Source organism: Heterodontus francisci, chromosome 5, assembly GCF_036365525.1.
Source record: "Heterodontus francisci isolate sHetFra1 chromosome 5, sHetFra1.hap1, whole genome shotgun sequence".
NCBI classification, from domain to species: domain Eukaryota; kingdom Metazoa; phylum Chordata; class Chondrichthyes; order Heterodontiformes; family Heterodontidae; genus Heterodontus; species Heterodontus francisci.
The window spans coordinates 91,205,194-91,224,363 of NC_090375.1; the positions used below are offsets into that span (position 1 = coordinate 91,205,194).

Consider the following 19,170-nt stretch of genomic DNA (forward strand, 5'->3'; position numbering starts at 1 on the left):
CAACAAGCGCATGGGAAAGGCTTCCACTGCTATGTCCAGACTGGCCAAGAGAGTGTGCGAAAGTGCCGCACTGACATTGAACACAAAAGTCTGAGTGTATCAAGCCTGTGTCCTCAGTACCTTGCTCTACGGCAGAGAGGCCTGGACAACGTATGTCAGCCAAGAGTGACGTCTCAATTCATTCCATCTTCGCTGCCTCTGGAGAATCCTTGGCATCAGGTGGCAGGACCGCATCTCCAACACAGTAGTCCTCGAGGCGGCCAACATCCCCAGCATATACACCCTACTGAGCCAGCGGCGCTTGAGATGGCTTGGCCATGTGAGCCGCACGGAAGATGGCAGGATCCCCAAGGACACATTGTACAGCGAGCTCGCCACTGGTATCAGACCTACCGGTCGTCCATGTCTCCGCTTTAAAGATGTCTGCAAACGCGACATGAAGTCCTGTAACATTGATCACAAGTCGTGGGAGTCAGTTGTCAGCGATCGCCAGAGCTGGCGGACAGCCATAAAGGCGGGGCTAAAGTGTGGCGAGTCGAAGAGACTTAGCAGTTGGCAGGAAAAAAGACAGAAGCACAAGGGGAGAGCCCCGACAACCAATTTTATCTGCAGCACCTGTGGAAGAGTCTGTCACTCTAGTATTGGCCTTTATAGCCACTCCAGGCGCTGCTCCACAAACCACTGACCACCTCCAGGCGCTTACCCATTGTCTCCCGAGGCAAGGAGGCCAAAGAAAACGACTCAGCGGGTCTGGCAGCATCTGGAGAGATATAAACAGAGCTAACGTTTCAGATCGATGACCTTTCAACGGAACTGGGAAATGTTAAAAAAAAGTAATAGTCTTTAAGCAAGAGAAAGGGGGGAGGGTGGAACAAAGAACAAAAGGGAAAGTCTGTGATAGGCTGGATAGAAAACAAAAATGTGGTGAATGGCTGTTTTTCAGACTGGAGGGAGGTATACAGTGGAATTCCCCAATATTCAGTACAAGGAACACTCCTGTTTTGGTATACATCAATGACTCGGACTTAAGGATACAGAGCACAATTTTGAAATTTGCAGATGACACAAAACTTGGAAGACTAGTAAACACTGAGGGAGACAATAATACACTTCATGGCAACAAAAATAGGAAGCTGGAATGGGGAAAACACGGCAGATGAAGCAACGCAGGCAGGTGTGAGACAAAACATTCTGCTAGGAAGAATGAGGAGTCAATAGAAGCTAATTTTTTTAATACTTGTTCATGAGATGAGTGTGTCTCTGGCAAAGCCCATCCCAATGCCCATCCCTAATTGCCCTTGAGAAGATGAAGACGGTGGCATAATGGTAATGTCACAACTAATAATCCAGAGGCCCAGGCTAAGGCCCTGGGGACATGGGTTCAAATCCCACCATGGCAGCTGGTGGAACTTAAATTCAATTAATTAATTAGAACATTTGGAATTGAAAGTTCGTATGGTGCCATAAAACTATCAATTGTTGTAAAAACCCATCTGGTTCACTAATGTCCTTTAGGAAAGAAAATCTGCTGTTCTTACCTGATCTGGCCTACATGTGACTCCAGACCCACAGCAATGTGGCTGACTCTTAACTGCCCTCTGAAATGGCCTAGCAAGCCATTCAGCTGTCATGGGCAATTAGGGATAGGCAACAAATGCTGGGGTTGCCAGCAACACCCAAATCCCATGAAAGAATATAAAAATAGTTCAGCATAACTTCCCTAACCTAGGTTCTATACAAGTTAACCATAACCTCGGCTTTTCAATTCATTAGAAATAAACCCTTGTACTAAGATTTTTTATAAATGGCCTCATCAACATGCATTGCTCCTTTTAGTGATTTGTATATCAACACCCCTAGATTCCTTTGCTTCTCTACACCATATATTATACAAGTACGTGGCTTCCTTATTCTTCCAACCAAAATGTAACACACAATATTTAGCTATACCAGACATGCAAAAAGATGCGATTTCTCAGCAAAATTGAGCCTCACTCACTCGGGCTCCAGAGGCTTGGGATTTTTGACAGGCATTAAAAACAAGCTTTTCCCGGCCTGCTCTGCCTGATTGATTATGTGACTACAACGGTTGCTTTTCCCTTCAGCGTTGGAAGTGAAACCAACAGCAGTCACACTCTATTTCTCCCTGTCAGAGAGAGCTGACACTTTCGTCTTTAAAAATATAATTGTATAGCTCAGTTAACGGCAGCCTGAGCTGAAATGGACATAATTCAAAGAGCTAATCCCACAGTTGGCGCAAAAAAATGCATTCATTGAAGAACCATTCCCTCCTGTTTTTGCTATTTCATCTCATCCATATCTTGCCAGAAATGTAGGATTGGTAGGAAAAGAGAACACAGAATTCAAGGACCGAGAAATTCCTCAGAGCTATGCCTGCTGCACTTCGACGAAGTACTGGCCCTGAATTTCCTCAATGTTGCGCTGTTAATGTGTTGAATCAGTAACCCAACAGATGATCAAACATTTTTCTTGATCCTTGAGCTTAAAAATCCTGAATTTGAGAGTACCAAAGCCAGGGCAAAGTTGACTGGTTGAGCACAATCACGTAAGTGATTGAGGCAGTGGAGGTTGCAGCCCCGGGTTTGGTACTGTGTGGACAGGGATCTACTGGATCATTACTGTTTAAATACCTAGCAATCTGCTGCACACACAACATTGGCATCAAGTCTCTAAGAGAAATCAGAATTTGCTTTCTCTTGGTACATTTGGGACACAATGGCCAGAACCTAATTATGTTTGATATAAAAACTGAAAAGGAGGGAACAGTCAATGATAAATGTACTTTAAAGGCTCCAATTTCAACAAATTAAAAAGAGAAGTATCCCAGATATATTGGAAAAAGATGCCAAACATCACAGTGCACAAACTGCGGGGAATGCTTAAACTGTAAATGATTAGGAACAAAGCGTCACACAATTACATTTACAACTGACAGAGATACTCAAACGCACTGACCAATAACACACAAATAAATTTATAAAGAACACAACAGGTCAAATCAAACATTTATAAACAGATATATCTGTTAATTATAAATGCATGTGCATAAGTAGATTGATAACAAGTATTTACAAAGACATTAAACATTAACAACCCAACTCGTTTAAGCGTAAAAGAGATATATCTATCCAACTAAAAGACAGATGAATATAAATCCATTAATAGGACGAAGAATCCTAACTCCTGGCCTGGCATCCAGCAGCTGAGGGGCCAGGGTTCTGCATCTAGTGCTTTTTGCTGTTGGCTCACTGATCTCCGAGAAGGGAAGATACAATTGGACCCCTCGCCTCAGGTGGAGCCAAGATCATACCCAAATAGCAGGCAGGATTTTCGAAAAGTAGTTTGTAAAGCATTTTCAAATGCTTAAACATGTAGCCGGATTTTTAAAGGCTGCTGTGGATGGGAGTGGGGGTGTGTATGATTTGAAGAACATATACTTGGAGGTAGGCACTAGGTCCTGCCGCCTCCAGAACACCAAGTCAATTTTAAAGGGACGTGGGAAAGGAGGGAACGGCAACTCTGCATGCCTCCAATTAAGTGGGAGCTCATTGTGAAGCTCATTAACAAGCTTGTCAGCAGAACTTTTGTGACTTTTCAGCAGAACTTTGTGACTTTTCAAAGGAAGGGAATAGGGAAAAACACCATGTCTGGAACATGGCAGAGTATACAAAGTCATGAACAATATGTGGGGGGGGGGGGGGGGGAGAGAATGGGGCACCAGGAGGGCAGTGGAAGGACTGACTAACGTAATGCAGAGGCCCAAAATAAAGTTCAACTGCTCCAAAAGTGGCAAAGAATAGCCATTGAGTAGCCATTGGTGGTGAGTGGTAGGAATCCAGAGAAGGATATGGGAGGGATGGGAGGTTGGGAGGGATGGGAGGTTGGGAGGGATGGGAGGTTGGGAGGGATGGGAGGTTTGGGGGGAGGGGGGGTGGGGTGGGGAGGCTGCAAGGGGAAGGTGCTACTATAGAGATCGGGTATATTGCAAAAGACAGAGCGTCAGTGCCATAGGAGGCTCTGTCTATCCAGGGAGATAGTCTCCGACCTGCGTGTTCTGATGCACAATGATCAGAGATCTCGCGGCCCCCATGATAGTCCCTACCTGCAGGTGTCGAGTTTACCGTTGCCCTGTATTGCTGTGCAACCAGGTCGTTCCATGGATCATCTGTGGACCAAGGTGGCATCTCATAATTGACAGTTCATCATGCCACCAGGCTGGTCATCAATGCCATATTCTGGATGGTGGTGTGGGGAAACCATGTCTACTTTGACACAGATGGGCCAGCGAGGGTCCCAGGTGCCGTGCTTCTTCAAGTCCACATTCAGCCTCCATAGGTGGCTGCTGGGGATAAGGGTTATCACCTAAGGAGGTGGCTCCTGATGCCCGTCTGAAACCCAGACACGAATGGAGAGAGGTGCTACAACCACAGCCAATTCCTAACTGACCAGCATTGAACAGACTATTGGCCTCTTAAAGTTGCGCTTCTTTTGCCTTGACTGGACGAGTGGTGCCTGTATTGACAGTGGTGTAGTGGTAATGTCACTGAACTAGTAATCCTGGGGACATGGGTTCAAATCCCATCATGGCAGCTGGTGGAATTTGAATTTAGGTATACAAAATTATGAGGGGGATAGATAGGAAGAAACTTTTCCCCTTAGCAGAGGGATCAATAACCAGGGGGCATAGATTTAAGGTTAGGGGCAGGAGATTTAGAGGGGATTTGAGGAAAAAGATTTTCACCCAGAGGGTGGTTGGAATCTGGAACACACTGCCTGAAGAGGTGGTAGAGGCAGGAACCCTCAAAACATTTAAGTATTTAGATGAGCACTTGAAACGCCATCGCATACAAGGCTACAGGCCAAGTGCTGGAAAATGGGATTAGAATAGATAGTTGCTTGATGGGCGGCACAGACACAATGGGCCGAAGGGCCTGTTTCTGTGCTGTTTAACTCTATGACTCTATGAACGCAGGACTTTGTAACGTGATTATGTTTTCAAAACTCTGATTTTTAAAAGTTTAAAATGGAATCCGGAAAGTCATGCAACCTCACTTCCACTCTTGTAAATGACAAGACAGAAATATTGGTTACAGGAACAACAGGGAACACAGATCACAGACTTTTTTTGGGGGGTAAAAAAACTGCAGGGGTAACACCTGAACAACAATGGGTTTTGCCCTCCCACACTTTGAGGCCATGAACAAGGAGTCAGCAATTCTGAAATTGCAAATGTACCTAACAGCTGGGAAGAATGGAAGGCCCAGGTGCCTCTGCTGAAAACCAAACTTCTGGACTTTGCACTTTGGAAAAGGACAATAAGCTCTTGACGCTTGGTTCCAAATAAATTTAACAGATATTCTGAAGGCAAGACAGGCTGTAAAGAAGGAAGCCCAGTGGTTGCAGCCTCAGAGAAGCCTGTAAGGAAGACAACCAGCCGTGGCAGACTCGAGACAGAGAGAGGGAACACCTGTTCTCGGGAGCCTGAGATAGAAAAAGGCTGCGAAGACTGGAACCTGTTTTGAAAGTTGAAGTTTGCAGAGAAGTAAAAGCCTAACAGGATCACCAGGAATCAGCTTTTCACTCATGCCCAGGTTGAAAGTGCTTGGAGAATTGAGCAGAGATTAATGATTTTGAAAACATCTGGGAGATCCAACCTAATACAACTGGAAAGAATTTGGGACTTTTAACTGCAAAAATTTCACTAGTGAAGCATTGCTACGTTTGTTCTCCGAGGGGGACTGCCCACAGCTGACTCTGCCTCACCCTCCTCCTTCTACTCACGCGTGCTGTGAGGTTCAGTTGGTGGTCCCCTTTCTATGTCACTTTGCAGCCCAACTAAGGTGTATATGTGTGGTGTGAGGTTTTCAAGTATTTTAATAAGTAAAGAAAATATCTTTTCTTCATAATTTGGGGTATCAGCTACTTATAAAGTACTACTTAGTTAATGGGGATTTCTTTTAGTTTCGTTGTTATAATAAAAGTCTTAAAATGTGAAAACCTGTTTATGTAATTCTTGAGTCTGGGGGTTCATATCTCGTATTTTAACGTTAACTGCCTCAATGAGGTCATAACAGTGCCCTCCAGTACGAGCCAGCCAGAGTATACCATTTTGTGGTCATCTGCTGCGCCCTCCAGAACATGACACTGCAAAGAGGATGAGGTGGAGGCAGCCTGCTCCCTACTCTCTGCCTCTGGCTGAGATGCCCGTGGCTTCCATCCTCGTCTTGGAGGTGCCCGCGGGGGCTCCTCCACTGGCTGCCATGACAGTCATGGCAGGGGCTGCCTCTGTCACAGGGATCCTGGCACAGATAGCTCCTGAATCAGAGGGAGAGAGAAACCGAAGGGTGACACCGGTGCCAAGGGGTAGCCCCTACGTCTGCTGCTACGACCGTCTCAGTCCTTTCCCTGTACCCGTGAATTTTGCATGCAGCCACCAACTGGGACGCAGCTGGGATCCACTCCCAGCACATTTGCATCAGTGACAGAGTGGTCAATGCTACAGAGAGTTTCTATGCATAACAGCACCATGCTCCTGCACTCAGAGTGATGCATATGGCTCTCCAAGAAGTTGCTCAATCTCTCAATGCAATTGAATTACTGAGTCACGACAGAGCGCATGCGGTGCGTGGACTCCTCCAATGCCAGGCTCCTCAAGGCCTCAAGAGAACTTCAACAAACAGGAACTTATTTGCCTCTGGTTCTCAAGGAAGGCGCTCCTTGTCTGTGACACCCGAGGCCCAGCATCTTCACGTAGTGATGCTTTACTACGTCTGTCCTCGGTCCTCCAAGGGGGACTGCCCACAGCTGATTCTGCCTCACCCTCCTCCTCCTGCTCACTCGCACTGTGAGGTTCAGCCAGTGGTCCCCTTTCGACGTTACTTTGTGGCCCAACTAAGGTGTATATGTGTTGGCGAAAGATGCCAAGATATGATGTGACAGTGCAGGTTCTGTGGACTGTCCCCCACCCCCGGCCAGGATGGCAGCGGCAATACAGCATGTTCACTTTAGTGTCTCTGCAACTGGCCCCATGGGAAACACTCGATAATGGTAATGAGAACTGGTCCTACTCAACAAGTGGTCGAGCACAACCATCTCTTCAGATGGCAGTGATCTAAGATCCATAGCACACATTGGGCAGGAGTTTCCTCTATGCTTTTCACCTCAAGAATGAGCTAATCAATGACCCTGTCATTCACGGCCTCCCGTCTCTGCAGCCCCACCGAATGCTTCGACAGCACCCTCCACCACCGCCTCCTCCACTGCTGACAGAGTGTGGAGCTGGGCCACTCCAACTCCCGTTCTGGCCATCTTGTGCATATTATGGGGCTCTCTTCTGCAGGATGAGAGGAGAATGATTCATGAATAGGCGGCCCTCCCTCAATTTGTCTAGCATAACGTACACGTGGACTGATGTTCCCTTCAGTCATGTCCCCATCTGAATGTCGCCCGATATTTGAGGGTGACTGTGTCTCAGTGTATCAACCATCGACTTACTCTGACAATGTGAGGGAGAACTATGGACCTTCTGTGAGGTCAACGCATGTACCTTTTGGGGGGCTTAGCGTTGGTGCCCAATCAACTGGGTGTTGCTAACCACTCATCTTATCAGAATGCAAGAGGTCAGGAAATTATAGGCCGGTGAGCCATACGTCAGTGGTAGGGAAACTATTAGAGAGGATTATACGGGACGGGATTTACTCCCATTTGGAAACAAATGAACTTATTAGCGAGAGACAGCATGGTTTTGTGAAGGGGAGGTTGTGTCTTACTAATTAGATTGAGTTTTTTGAGGAAGTAACGAAGATGATTGATGAAGGAAGGGCAGTGGATGTTATCTATATGGACTTTAGTAAAGCCTTTGACAAGGTCCCGCATGGCAGACTGGTACAAAAGGTGAAGTCACACGGGATCAGAGGTGAGCTGGCAAGATGGATACAGAACTGGCTCGGTCATAGAAGACAGAGGGTATCAGTGGATGGGTGTTTTTCTGAATGGAGGGATGTGACTAGTGGTGTTCCGCAGGGATCAGTGCTGGGACCTTTGCTGTTTGTAGTATATATAAATGATTTGGAGGAAAATGTAGCTGGTCTGATTAGTAAGTTTGCGGACGACACAAAGGTTGGTGCTGTTGCGGATAATGATGAGGATTGTCAGAGGATACAGCAGGATATAGATCGGTTGGAGACTTGCGCGGAGAAATGGCAGATGGAGTTTAATCCGGACAAATGTGAGGTAATGCATTTTGGAAGGTCTAATGCAGGTGGGAGGTATACAGTAAATGGCAGAACCCTTCGGAGTATTGACAGGCAGAGAGATCTGGGCGTACAGGTCCACAGGTCACTGAAAGTGGCAACGCAGGTGGATAAGGTAGTCAAGAAGGCATACGGCATGCTTGCCTTCATCGGTCGGGGCATAGAGTATAAAAATTGGCAAGTCATGTTGCAGCTGTACAGAACCTTAGTTTGGCCACACTTAGAATATTGCGTGCAATTCTGGTCGCCACACTACCAGAAGAACGTGGAGGCTTTGGAGAGGGTACAGAGGAGGCTTACCAGAATGTTGCCTGGTCTGGAGGGCATTAGCTATGAGGAGAGGTTGGAAAAACTCGGATTGTTTTCACTGGAACGACGGAGGTGGAGGGGCGACATGATAGAGGTTTACAAAGTTATGAGCGGCATGGACAGAGTGGATAGTCAGAAGCTTTTTCCCAGGGTGGAAGAGTCAGTTACTAGGGGACATGGGTTTAAGGTGCAAGGGGCAAAGTTTAGAGGGGATGTGCGAGGCAAGTTTTTTTACACAGAGGGTGGTGAGTGCCTGGAACTTGCTGCCAGGGGAGGTGGCGGAAGCAGATACAATAGCGACGTTTAAGAGACATCTTGACAAATATATGAATAGGAAGGGAATAGAGGAATATGGGCCCCGGAAGTGCAGAAGGTGTTAGTTTAGGCAGGCATCGAGATCGACGCAGGCTTGGAGGGCCGAATGGCCTGTTCCTGTGCTGTACTGTTCTTTGTCATTGAACCTATTCTACACTGGACCCAGGTCCTTCGCATGAGTCCCAGGCTGACCTCCATCCGTGCCCTCTTGGTCTCGATGGGCAGATGTCGCCATCCTGAGGCCGGGAAGAAAAACTCTCTCCTCTGTGACACTGTCAATGAGTGCCTCCGGGGGGGCATCAGAGAAACAGGGGGACGCCCAGGGACACATGCGCATGCCCACACAGGCCCTCCGATCTCCCTCGTGCTGCATTACTGAAGGCAACAGCAAGCCCAGTCACAGCTGCTGCTTGCCTTTAAAAATTGCTGTCAGTCACCTGTTCCCGCCCCCAGGACGCTTCCGGCACCTCTAATTGGGTGCCAGACTCGCCCCCCAAGCCAATTAACGAGATTCAATTTGAAAATGACGGCATATCAGGGATTGGGACCTGGAAATGACCCCATAATAAAAATTCCAGCCATAGCTCTTTTGCTAGAGTTTAAATAGGCCACTATTGAGGTTTATAAACCAACTATCAGTCTATACTAATATAAATAAAAACAAGAAATGCTGGAATCACTCAGCAGATCTGGCAGCATCTGTGGACAGAGAAGCAGAGTTAACGTTTCGGGTCAGTGACCCTTCTTCGGAACTGGCAAATATTAGAAATGTGAAAGGTTATAATCAAGTAAAGCGGGGGTGGGGCAAGAGACAACAAAGGAGAAGGTGTAGATTGGACAAGGCCACAAAATAGCTGACCAGAAGGTCATAAAGCAAAGGCAAACAATATGTTAATGGTGTGTTGAAAGACAAAGTACAGATAGGGTGTTAACGGACTGCAAATTGAACAGCAGCAAGTACAAACATGAAAAAACACAGTGGGTAAGCAAACTGAACAAACTAAGATGAAATAAAATAAACATACAAAGAAAATGTAAAAAAGAAAAAATAACTCAAAATGAAAGTAAAATGGGGGGCCTGTCATGCTCTGAAATTATTGAACTCAATGTTCAGTCCGGCAGGCTGCAGTGTGTCTAATCGGTAAATGAGACTACCTGGACCCCTCCCCCCGGCCTCTTACCCGCTCTTGATCTTTTCATTGAAAACTGTCAGCGAGATATTGGTCATCTCAATTTCTCTGCCCCCCCCCCTCACTCACTCTAACCTGTCCCCCTCTGAACCTGAGGCACTCTGTTCTCTCAGGTCTAACCCCGACATGGTCATCAAACCTGCAGACAAGGGTGGTGCTGTTGTTGTACGGCGTACCGACCTCTACCTTGCAGAGGCTCAGCGCCAACTCACAGACACTACTTCCTACCTCCCTCTGGACCATGACCCCACCACCGAACATCAAACTACTGTCCACAGGACTGTCACTGACCTCATCTCCTCTGGAGATCTTCCCTGTACAACCTCCAACCTCATAGTCCCACAGCCCCGGACTGCCCGCTTCTATCTCCTTCCCAAAATCCACAAACAGGACTGTCCCGGCAGACCCATTGTTTCAGCCTGCTCCTGCCTCACTGAACTTGTTTCTTCCTATCTTGACTCTATCTTTTCTCCTCTGGTCCAGTCTCTTCCCACCTACATCTGTGACTCTTCTGGCGCCCTCCGTCATTTTGACAATGTCCAGTTTTTTGGCCCCAAACGCCTCCTCTTCACTATGGACGTCCAATCTCTCTACACCTCCATCCTCCACCAGGACGGTATGAGGGCTCTCCGCTTCTTCCTTGAACAGAGGCCCAACCAGTCCCCATCCACCACCACCCTCCTCCGCCTGGCTGAACCTGTTCTCACATTGAACAACTTCTTCTTCAACTCCACTCACTTCCTTCAAGTAAAAGGTGTTGCTATGGATACCCGCATGGGTCCTAGTTATGCCTGTCTTTTTGTGGGATATGACGAGCATTCTTTGTTCCAGTCCTACTCAGGCCCTCTCCCCCAACTCTTTTTCCGGTACATTGATGACTGTATCAGTGCAGTTTCCTGCTCCTGCCCCAAACTGGAAAACCTTATCAACTTTGCTTCCAATTTCCACCCTTCTCTCACCTTTACATGGTCCATCTCTGACACTTCCCTTCCCTTCCTCGACTTCTCTGTCTCCATCTCTGGGGATAGGTTGTCTACTAATATCCATTATAAGCCCACCGACTCCCACAGCTACCTCGACTACACTTCTTCACACCCTGCCTCCTGTATGGACTCCATTCCATTCTCCCAGTTTCTCCGCCTCCGAAGCATCTGCTCTGATGATGCAACCTTCCATGACAGCGCTTCTGATATGTGTTCCTTTTTCCTCAACCGAGGATTCACCCCCACTGTTGTTGACAGGACCCTCAACCGTGTCCAGACCATTTCCCGCACCTCTACCCTCACCCCTTCCCCTCCCTCCCAGAACCGTGACAGGGTTCCCCCCTTGTCCTCACTTTCCACCCCATCAGCCTCCATATCCAAAGGATCATCCTCCGCCATTTCCGTCACCTCCAGCGTGATGCCACTACCAAACGCATCTTCCCCTCCCTTCCCGTCAGTATTCCGAAGGGTTCGTTCCCTCCGTGACACCCTGGTCCACTCCTCCATTACCCCCACCACCTCGTCCCCTTCCCATGGCACCATCCCCTGCCCATTTACCTCCTCTCTCCTCACTATCCCAGGCCCCAAACACTCCTTTCAGGTGAAGCAGCGATTTCCTTGTACTTCTTTCAATGTAGTATACTGTATTCGCTGCTCACAATGTGGTCTCTTCGACATCCGGGAGACCAAAAGCAGACTGGGTGACCGCTTTGCAGAACACCTCCGCTCAGTCCGCAAGCAGGACCCTGAGCTTCAGGTTGCTTGCCATTTCAATACTCCCCCCTGCTCTCATGCTCACATCTCTAACCTGGGCTTGCTGCAGTGTTCCAGTGAACATCAACACAAGCTCGAGGAACAGCATCTCATTTATCGATTAGGCACACTACAGCCTGCCGGACTGAACATTGAGTTCAATAATTTCAGAGCATGACGGGCCCCCCATTTTACTTTCATTTTGAGTTATTTTTTCTTTTTTACATTTTCTTTGTATGTTTATTTTATTTCATCTTAGTTTGTTCAGTTTGCTTACCCACTGTTTTTTTTTCATGTTTGTACTTGCTGCTGTTCAATTTGCAGTCCGTTAACACCCTATCTGTACTAATGCTTTGTCTTTCAACACACCATTAACATATTGTTTGCCTTTGCTTCATGACCTTCTGATCAGCTATTCTGTGGCCTTGTCCAATCTACACCTTCTCCTTTGTTATCTCTTGCCCCACCCCCGCTTTACTTGCTTATAACCTTTCACGTTTCTAATATTTGCCAGTTCCGAAGAAGGGTCACTGACCCGAAACGTTAACTCTGCTTCTCTCTCCACAGATGCTGCCAGACCTGCTGAGTATTTCCAGCATTTCTTGTTTTTATTTCAGATTTCCAGCATCCGCAGTATTTTGTTTTATATCAATCTATACTCGTTTATGTTTGAAAAAAATAGCAACTCAATTTTTATATCAAATCAATTTTTTTTTAGAGTTCGTCTCATGACATATGAGACAGTGGGGTTGGCAATACTGCTATACAAAAATTCATTTGTCAATTACATTCTTCAAGTTTATTAGTGGCCTCATGTATTTTGTTAAGTCTTCCTCAATATTATACCTAACACCACCCCATCCCCCCTCCCAACAACTCAGCTTATGCCTTGAAACAAATGGGTACTCGACCGCTGCCAGGTGTTTCAGATACATATCCAAACAACTTGATTTAATATTCTTACTATAAAGTTAAGATACTTCAGAGTATAGCATTGCACATATACAACCTAAGGGTCAAGAATTCACAAAGTTTTAAAATAAAGTACATGTCACAAGCTGCTGATAGCCCATCAGGAGCAGCAATGCAGGATGTGCAACAAGTGCACCCTTAGCACTCAGTCACACCAGAAGCCACCATCTAGGCTTTGTTGGCAAGGCCAGCATTAGTTGCCCATTCCCAATTTCCCTTGAAATTGGTGGTGGTGAGCTGCCTTTAGGAACTGCTGCAGTCCGTGTATGAAGGCACTCCCACAGCACTGTTGGGTAGGGAATTCCAGGAATTTGACCCATTGGTGATGAGGGAATGGCAATATAGCTCAAAGTCAGGGTGGTGTGCAACCTGCAGGGAAACATGGAGTGTTACCATGCACCTGCTGCCCTTGTTCTTCTTGGTGGTAGAGGTCGCAGGTTTGGAAGGTGCTATCAAAGAACAATTAGCGAGTTGCTGTAGTGCATCTGGTCAATGGTACACTCTGCAGCCACCTAGCACCGGTGGTGAAGGAAGTAAATGATTACGGTAGTGGATTAGGTGATGATCATGAGGGCTGTTTCGTCCTGAATGGTGTTAAGCTTCCTGAGTGATGCTGGAGTTGCACTCATCCAGGCAAGTGGGGAGCATTCAATCACACTCCTGATTTGTGCCTTGTGGTTTACACTGGAGAGCCAGGTGGTGAGTTACTTGCCACGGAATACCCAGTTTCTGATCTGCTCTAGTAGCCACAATATTTATATGACTGGCCCAGATATGTTTTAGTCAGTGGTGTTTGCCAGGATATTGACGGTGGGGTTTCAATGATGGTGATGCCAGTGAATGCCATGGGGAGCTGAGAGACTATACTTGGACATGGTCATTACCTGGCACGAATGTTACTTGCCACTTATCAGTCCAAGCCCGAGTTTGCCAGCGACACCCGCATCCCATGAAAGAATTTTTAAAAAAAATTAAGTCAGTAACGCACCGCAGATGGTACAAAATATCCATGTCCAGTGTATCGGGTTGGTCCATGTAAAAGACGATATGACCAGGAGTCTCTCCTTGGGCTTCAGTTCATTGCAGCAAGTACCCAGAGACCAGGGGGATTATTGGTGATTGGTGATATTGTCAGTCATCATTTTTCTAAGCTTTCCAAGCAAGGGAAGATGAAGGCATCGTATGACAGGCAAGCAGGACCAAAATTAGCTCGATTGAGTAGGACAGAAGGTCAGAGTCCTCAATCATGCGGCGGAGCCTGGTATCCTGCAGAGGTTGCTAGGATATGCAACCAGCCCAGATCGTACAAAGTCCCAACACCCAGTGGTGCGATTCTCAGATGGAACCGATGTCAACTCAGAGAGCTCAATGACAACACTGCATGTGACAACCCTGTGGCATCACGGACACATTCAAAGACAAAGTCTTAAGATGAATACACAGAGACTACGAACACAGAGAAACAACATGAGAACCAGAGTCCCAGGTCACCAGAGTCTCAGAGGAGCCGTCAAGATGAGCTCAGCTCTGGAAAGAGGTTTACGATAACAGGATCAGGATGAATAAGCAAACCTCCTCTACAAGTCAGAGTGTGTTAAATTTGCTTACTTGTAAATAATATTTTGTTTTAATTACGTATAGTTAGTCTGAACCACATCATAATTGTATATTGTACATACGTTGTCATCTTGGGAAAAAATGGGGATGTTGTGGGACTACCTTAAGAGGCTATAAGTGAAGGTCACCGGAGGAAGTGATGTTGTGTCACACATGACCAGGGAATTGGGGGTGTCACCCGACAGAGTAAGATGTGTGTAGATGTGCTCATCATGTAGTGGATGCTTTATATATATGGTTCCAGGTAAGTTATAATAAAAACCCAATGCATTCTTTGGATATTATTTGTAGTCAATTCAGATACCAAATGAATGAGTAATATTACAAACAAAACTCATCAGATCCCTTTAATCAGAGAATGTTTCCTTTATCCCAACTCTAACTTCTATCTCCCACCAATTACTGACCTACGTTTGAAGGTTACCTCCAATTCCATGCACTTATTTTTGTTTGCATCTTTTATGCTTAATGCTTTCTGAAGTTTCATAACATTCAGACACAATCTGCTATCCACCATGCTAGTGACCATTCAGAAAAAAAATCAACTAAATTTGTCAGTCATGAACTACTTTTCACAAACCTGGTGATTTTAAACATTCTATCTTGCCATTCACACACGGATTTATTTTGATCAAAACAAATGTTACATGTATGTCTAACATTTCATATCTGAAGACAGCAACCTCCATTTTAAATCCTAGTTACTGAAACTATATAACATTAAATATAAAAACTACTTTAAAAATCAATAACCTTCATTAAATCCTTTTTTACTCAATTAGCAGATCGTCTTCAGTGTGTCAGGATGCTACATTGTAACCTTTTCAAGTCAGGCGTAGAGATGAAGATTCTTTCAGCATTTTGCAAAATATCACCAGAACATTTCAGTTTCAGATCCCCACACTATAGCTGTCATACTAACATTTGCAGAATAGCTTGCCTTACTTAAATGTGCAAATGCTCATAAATATCTGTTCCAAAATCCGACCTTAACATTGAATGTTATTTCCTCCATAACGTACACTCGTTCAGGGAATGCTTTTGCCACCTCCTCCACACTGCTGAAGTATTGTATGGGCTCCTTGATATCTCGGTCCTGTTCCAATAGCTTAAATTGTCCTGCAATGGGTAATAAACATAAATATGATTCAAAAAATGGTTCACCAATAGTGTCCTTTTTTAAATTCCTTGCTTATCTTTTTACCCTGTCTGCACATACTTTAAATCACCAGGCCAGTATAAAAATGAAGACAGCTTGTTCTTTCAAGATAGGAAAGGTATGCATGAACAGGGAAGTTCATAGCCAGAGCTGTTAAGTAGAACATATATGAATGCTTTTAAATCAGTAAGTCAGACATATAACAAAGAAGTGTTCATCTTGACCCGGTATTTGCAAATGACCAAGAAATGCAATGGAAATTTAAAAACTTAATATCCTGGGGTATCAGTGGCCAAAAAATGAGTTAAAAATATTTGACTCAGAAATACCACCGACCAGGAGCTAGGACATAAGCAAGGCGATGGGGAGAGGATTGTTAAGCGATATGTGGAACACCTTCAAGAAGATTTAGTGCTGAGCATAACATACCTAGAATCAGCAAGCACAAACTAAGCGAGGATTAACCTAAATCAATTCACAAATTACAAAGAAAAATAAGTAGAACCACAAAATTCTCATGTCCATTGAAAATCAATGGAAATTAAAAGCGGCGATTTCTATAATGGGCAGAGAAGCTGCAATGTAAGTTTTAAGCCAGGATATAACAAATGAAGAACCAACATTACTTCTACAAGTCCTGTTTGGATGGGTTTTCACTGGAATGAATATGAACGTGCAGAAACATGTTAAAAGGTGGTTTAGATGGGGCAAAAAGTCCAAGAAAAAAATATAGCTGCAGAGTTAAAACAAAAAGAAATTTTCTCAGTACATCGAAGGTAAGAGGGCACTCAGAAGAGATAAAAACCATAAAAGATGCAAACAGGCAGGAAATAAACAGCAATTACAAGATCTTTTGAAGGAGGGTTCAAAAGGGCTCAAAACAAAAAAAAAACGATGGTGTCAAGAAACCACTATATGCCAAGTGAGAAATATTAATCGGTTGGAAACCTGCATTAGACATTTAATGGAGAAAATTCTACAGTTAACTTTTTAAAAATGGGCAGCCAAGATGGCCACAGAAATTTGCATCTGAAACACCTTTGCACATTCCAAGGCCCAACCGGAGCCAGATGTCTGAGAAGCTCTGGACCCAGAACAATGGCTTGCTCCAAGTAATTGAATTACCAAGGATTGCTTCATTGGCACAGCAGTCAACGCACTCCTGACACATTGACTTTGAAAGAACAAACCCCTCAGAGTGTAAATATTGGCATTCTGGGACCTGTGGAGTCAATTCTAAACCTTATATCTCATTAGGTGGTTCCAGAGAATACCCTGAGGCAGTCATGTAACCATCTGTCCATCTCTGAAAAATTGGGAGTTTTGCTGCACAGGAAAGAGACAAGCACTAACAGAAGCTGCAGCAACAGAAAAGGCTGTGTGTGCCTCCCTTGTTCTCTCCAGAAAAAATCAAGTTTGAAAACCATCTACAACTGTGGACCCTCCAAGCCTACAGACTGCTACGACCAGAGACCAGGAGAAAGAGAGCTACCTACAATTCCATCTCCAAGAAAATCCTGAGCAAAGCGGGCCAATCACACTTTGACCAGCCCAAAGACTTCAAGAATACAATTTCAACAGGTCCGAGGCTGGGAATTCTGCGGCGAGTAACTCACCTCCTGACTCCCCAGTGCCTGTTCGCCATCTACAAGGCACAAGTCAGGAGCGTGATGGAATACTCTCCACTTGCCTGGATGGGTACAGCTCCAACAACACTCCAGAAGCTCGACACCATCCAGGACAAAGCAGCCCGCTTGATTGGCACCCCATTTACCACCTTCAACATTCACTCCCTCCACCACTGACGCACAGTGGCAGCAGTGGGTACCATCTACAAGATGCACTGCAGCAATTCACCAAGGCTCCTGAGACAGCACCTTCCAAACCCGCCACCTCTACCACCTAGAAGGACAAGGGCAGCAGATTCATGGAGACACCACCACTTGCAGGTTCCCCTCCAAGCCACATACTATCCTGACTTGGAACTATATCACCGTTCCTTCACTGTCGTTGGGTCAAAATCCTGGAACTCCCTTCCTAACAGCATTGTCGGTGTACCTACACCCCAAGGACTGCAGTGGTTCAAGAAGGCAGCTCACCACCACTATCTCAAGGGCAATTAGGGAAGGGCAATAAATTCCAGCATAGCCAGCAATTCCCACATCCCCTGAACGAATAAAAAAAAGACCAACGAATCATCCAACCCAGACTGTGTATTTAACTTTTATTTATTGGGGACTTTAATCCAACTAAAAAATCTTTCCACTTTGTAATCTACTCGTGTGTATGAGATCCTCGTGTGAATGTGTGGCATATTTTTAAATTATTTTAGATCGGGTTTAGCTTGTTGAGCATAATAAACTCTTTGTTTAAACTCAAGAAAACCTGTCTGATTGGTTCTTTCACAATCACATTAAAGGCAAAAGGTAAAACACTCACTGAGGTGGTAAGCACAACCACTGTTTAAAAGGAACAAACCCTGTTGCGGGGTCAAATAAGAGGAAGGTCAAGAGGGGCAACTGTGACCCCCTCCTCACCTTGGCCTTTATAGTCACATTTATCCCACAGAACTATCTGCCACTAAGCAGATATGAGAAACACTGTGGATTATGAGGGTATCACTGGGGGACATCGAAACAGACATAGGGCACTATAGACCTGTTGTTCTTATTTCAATCCTGTGTCAAATATGAAGTCAATTATTAGAAGTAACTTTGAGTATTACAGATTTGTAGTCATTATGGCACAGAAGGAAGCCATTTGGCCCAACGAGTCGATGTTGGCTCTCTGCAGAGCAATCCAATCAGTCCCATTTCCCGGCTCTATCCCATAGCCTTGTAAGTTTATTTCCCTCAAGTGCCCATCCGATTTTCTTTTGAAACCATTCTTTGTTTCCGTTTCCACCACCCTCAAAGGCAACAAATTCCAGGTTATTATCGTTCGCTGTGTAAAAGTTTTTCCTCACATCCCCCCTACATCTCATGCCCAAAACCTTAAATCTGTGTCCCCTAGTCCATATACCATCAACTAATGGGAGCAGCTTTTATTGGTCTTCCCTACCCAAAACTGTCAATCTGTACATCTCTATCAAATATCAAAAAATACAAAATATAAAAAGCATTAAAAAAAATCTGTACAACAGCCAAGCAGTTAACAGGTTTCAACACTCCCCCCTGCTCTCATGCTCACATCTCTGTTCTGGGATTGCTGCAGTGTTCCAGTGAACATCAATGCAAGCTCGAGGAACAGCATCTAATCTACCGATTAGGCACACTACAGCCTGCCGGACTGAACATTGAGTTCAATAATTTCAGAGCATGACAGCCCCCCATTTTACTTTCATTTTTAGTGATTTTTTTTTTCTCTCTTTTTACATTCTTTTTTACATTTTTTACAATCTTTTTTTTGCATTTATTTCATTTCATCTTAGTTTGTTCAGTTTGCTTACTCACTGTTTTTTTCAGGTTTGCACTTGCTGCTGTTCAATATTCAGTGTATTAACACCTAATTTGTACTAATGTTTTGTCTTTCAACACACCATTAACATATTGTTTGCCTTTGCTCCGTGACCTTTTGGTCAGCTATGCGGCCTGGTCCAA

At 45.2% G+C, this 19,170-nt stretch overlaps 1 protein-coding gene across 6 annotated transcripts in view; it reads right to left on the reverse strand.

Annotated features, from left to right (window-relative positions):
- garem (GRB2 associated, regulator of MAPK1) overlaps window positions 1–19,170 on the reverse strand; it is a 163,215-nt gene that overhangs the window by 36,865 nt on the left and 107,180 nt on the right. For 4 of the 6 annotated variants that reach the window (XM_068031757.1, XM_068031758.1, XM_068031762.1 and 1 more), the window contains one exon: window positions 15,401–15,531. In XM_068031757.1, coding sequence (XP_067887858.1) covers window positions 15,401–15,531 — 131 coding nt within the window. The remainder of the gene's footprint in view (window positions 1–15,400; window positions 15,532–19,170) is intronic. The other 2 variants (XM_068031759.1, XM_068031763.1) reach the window with 1 other exon arrangement.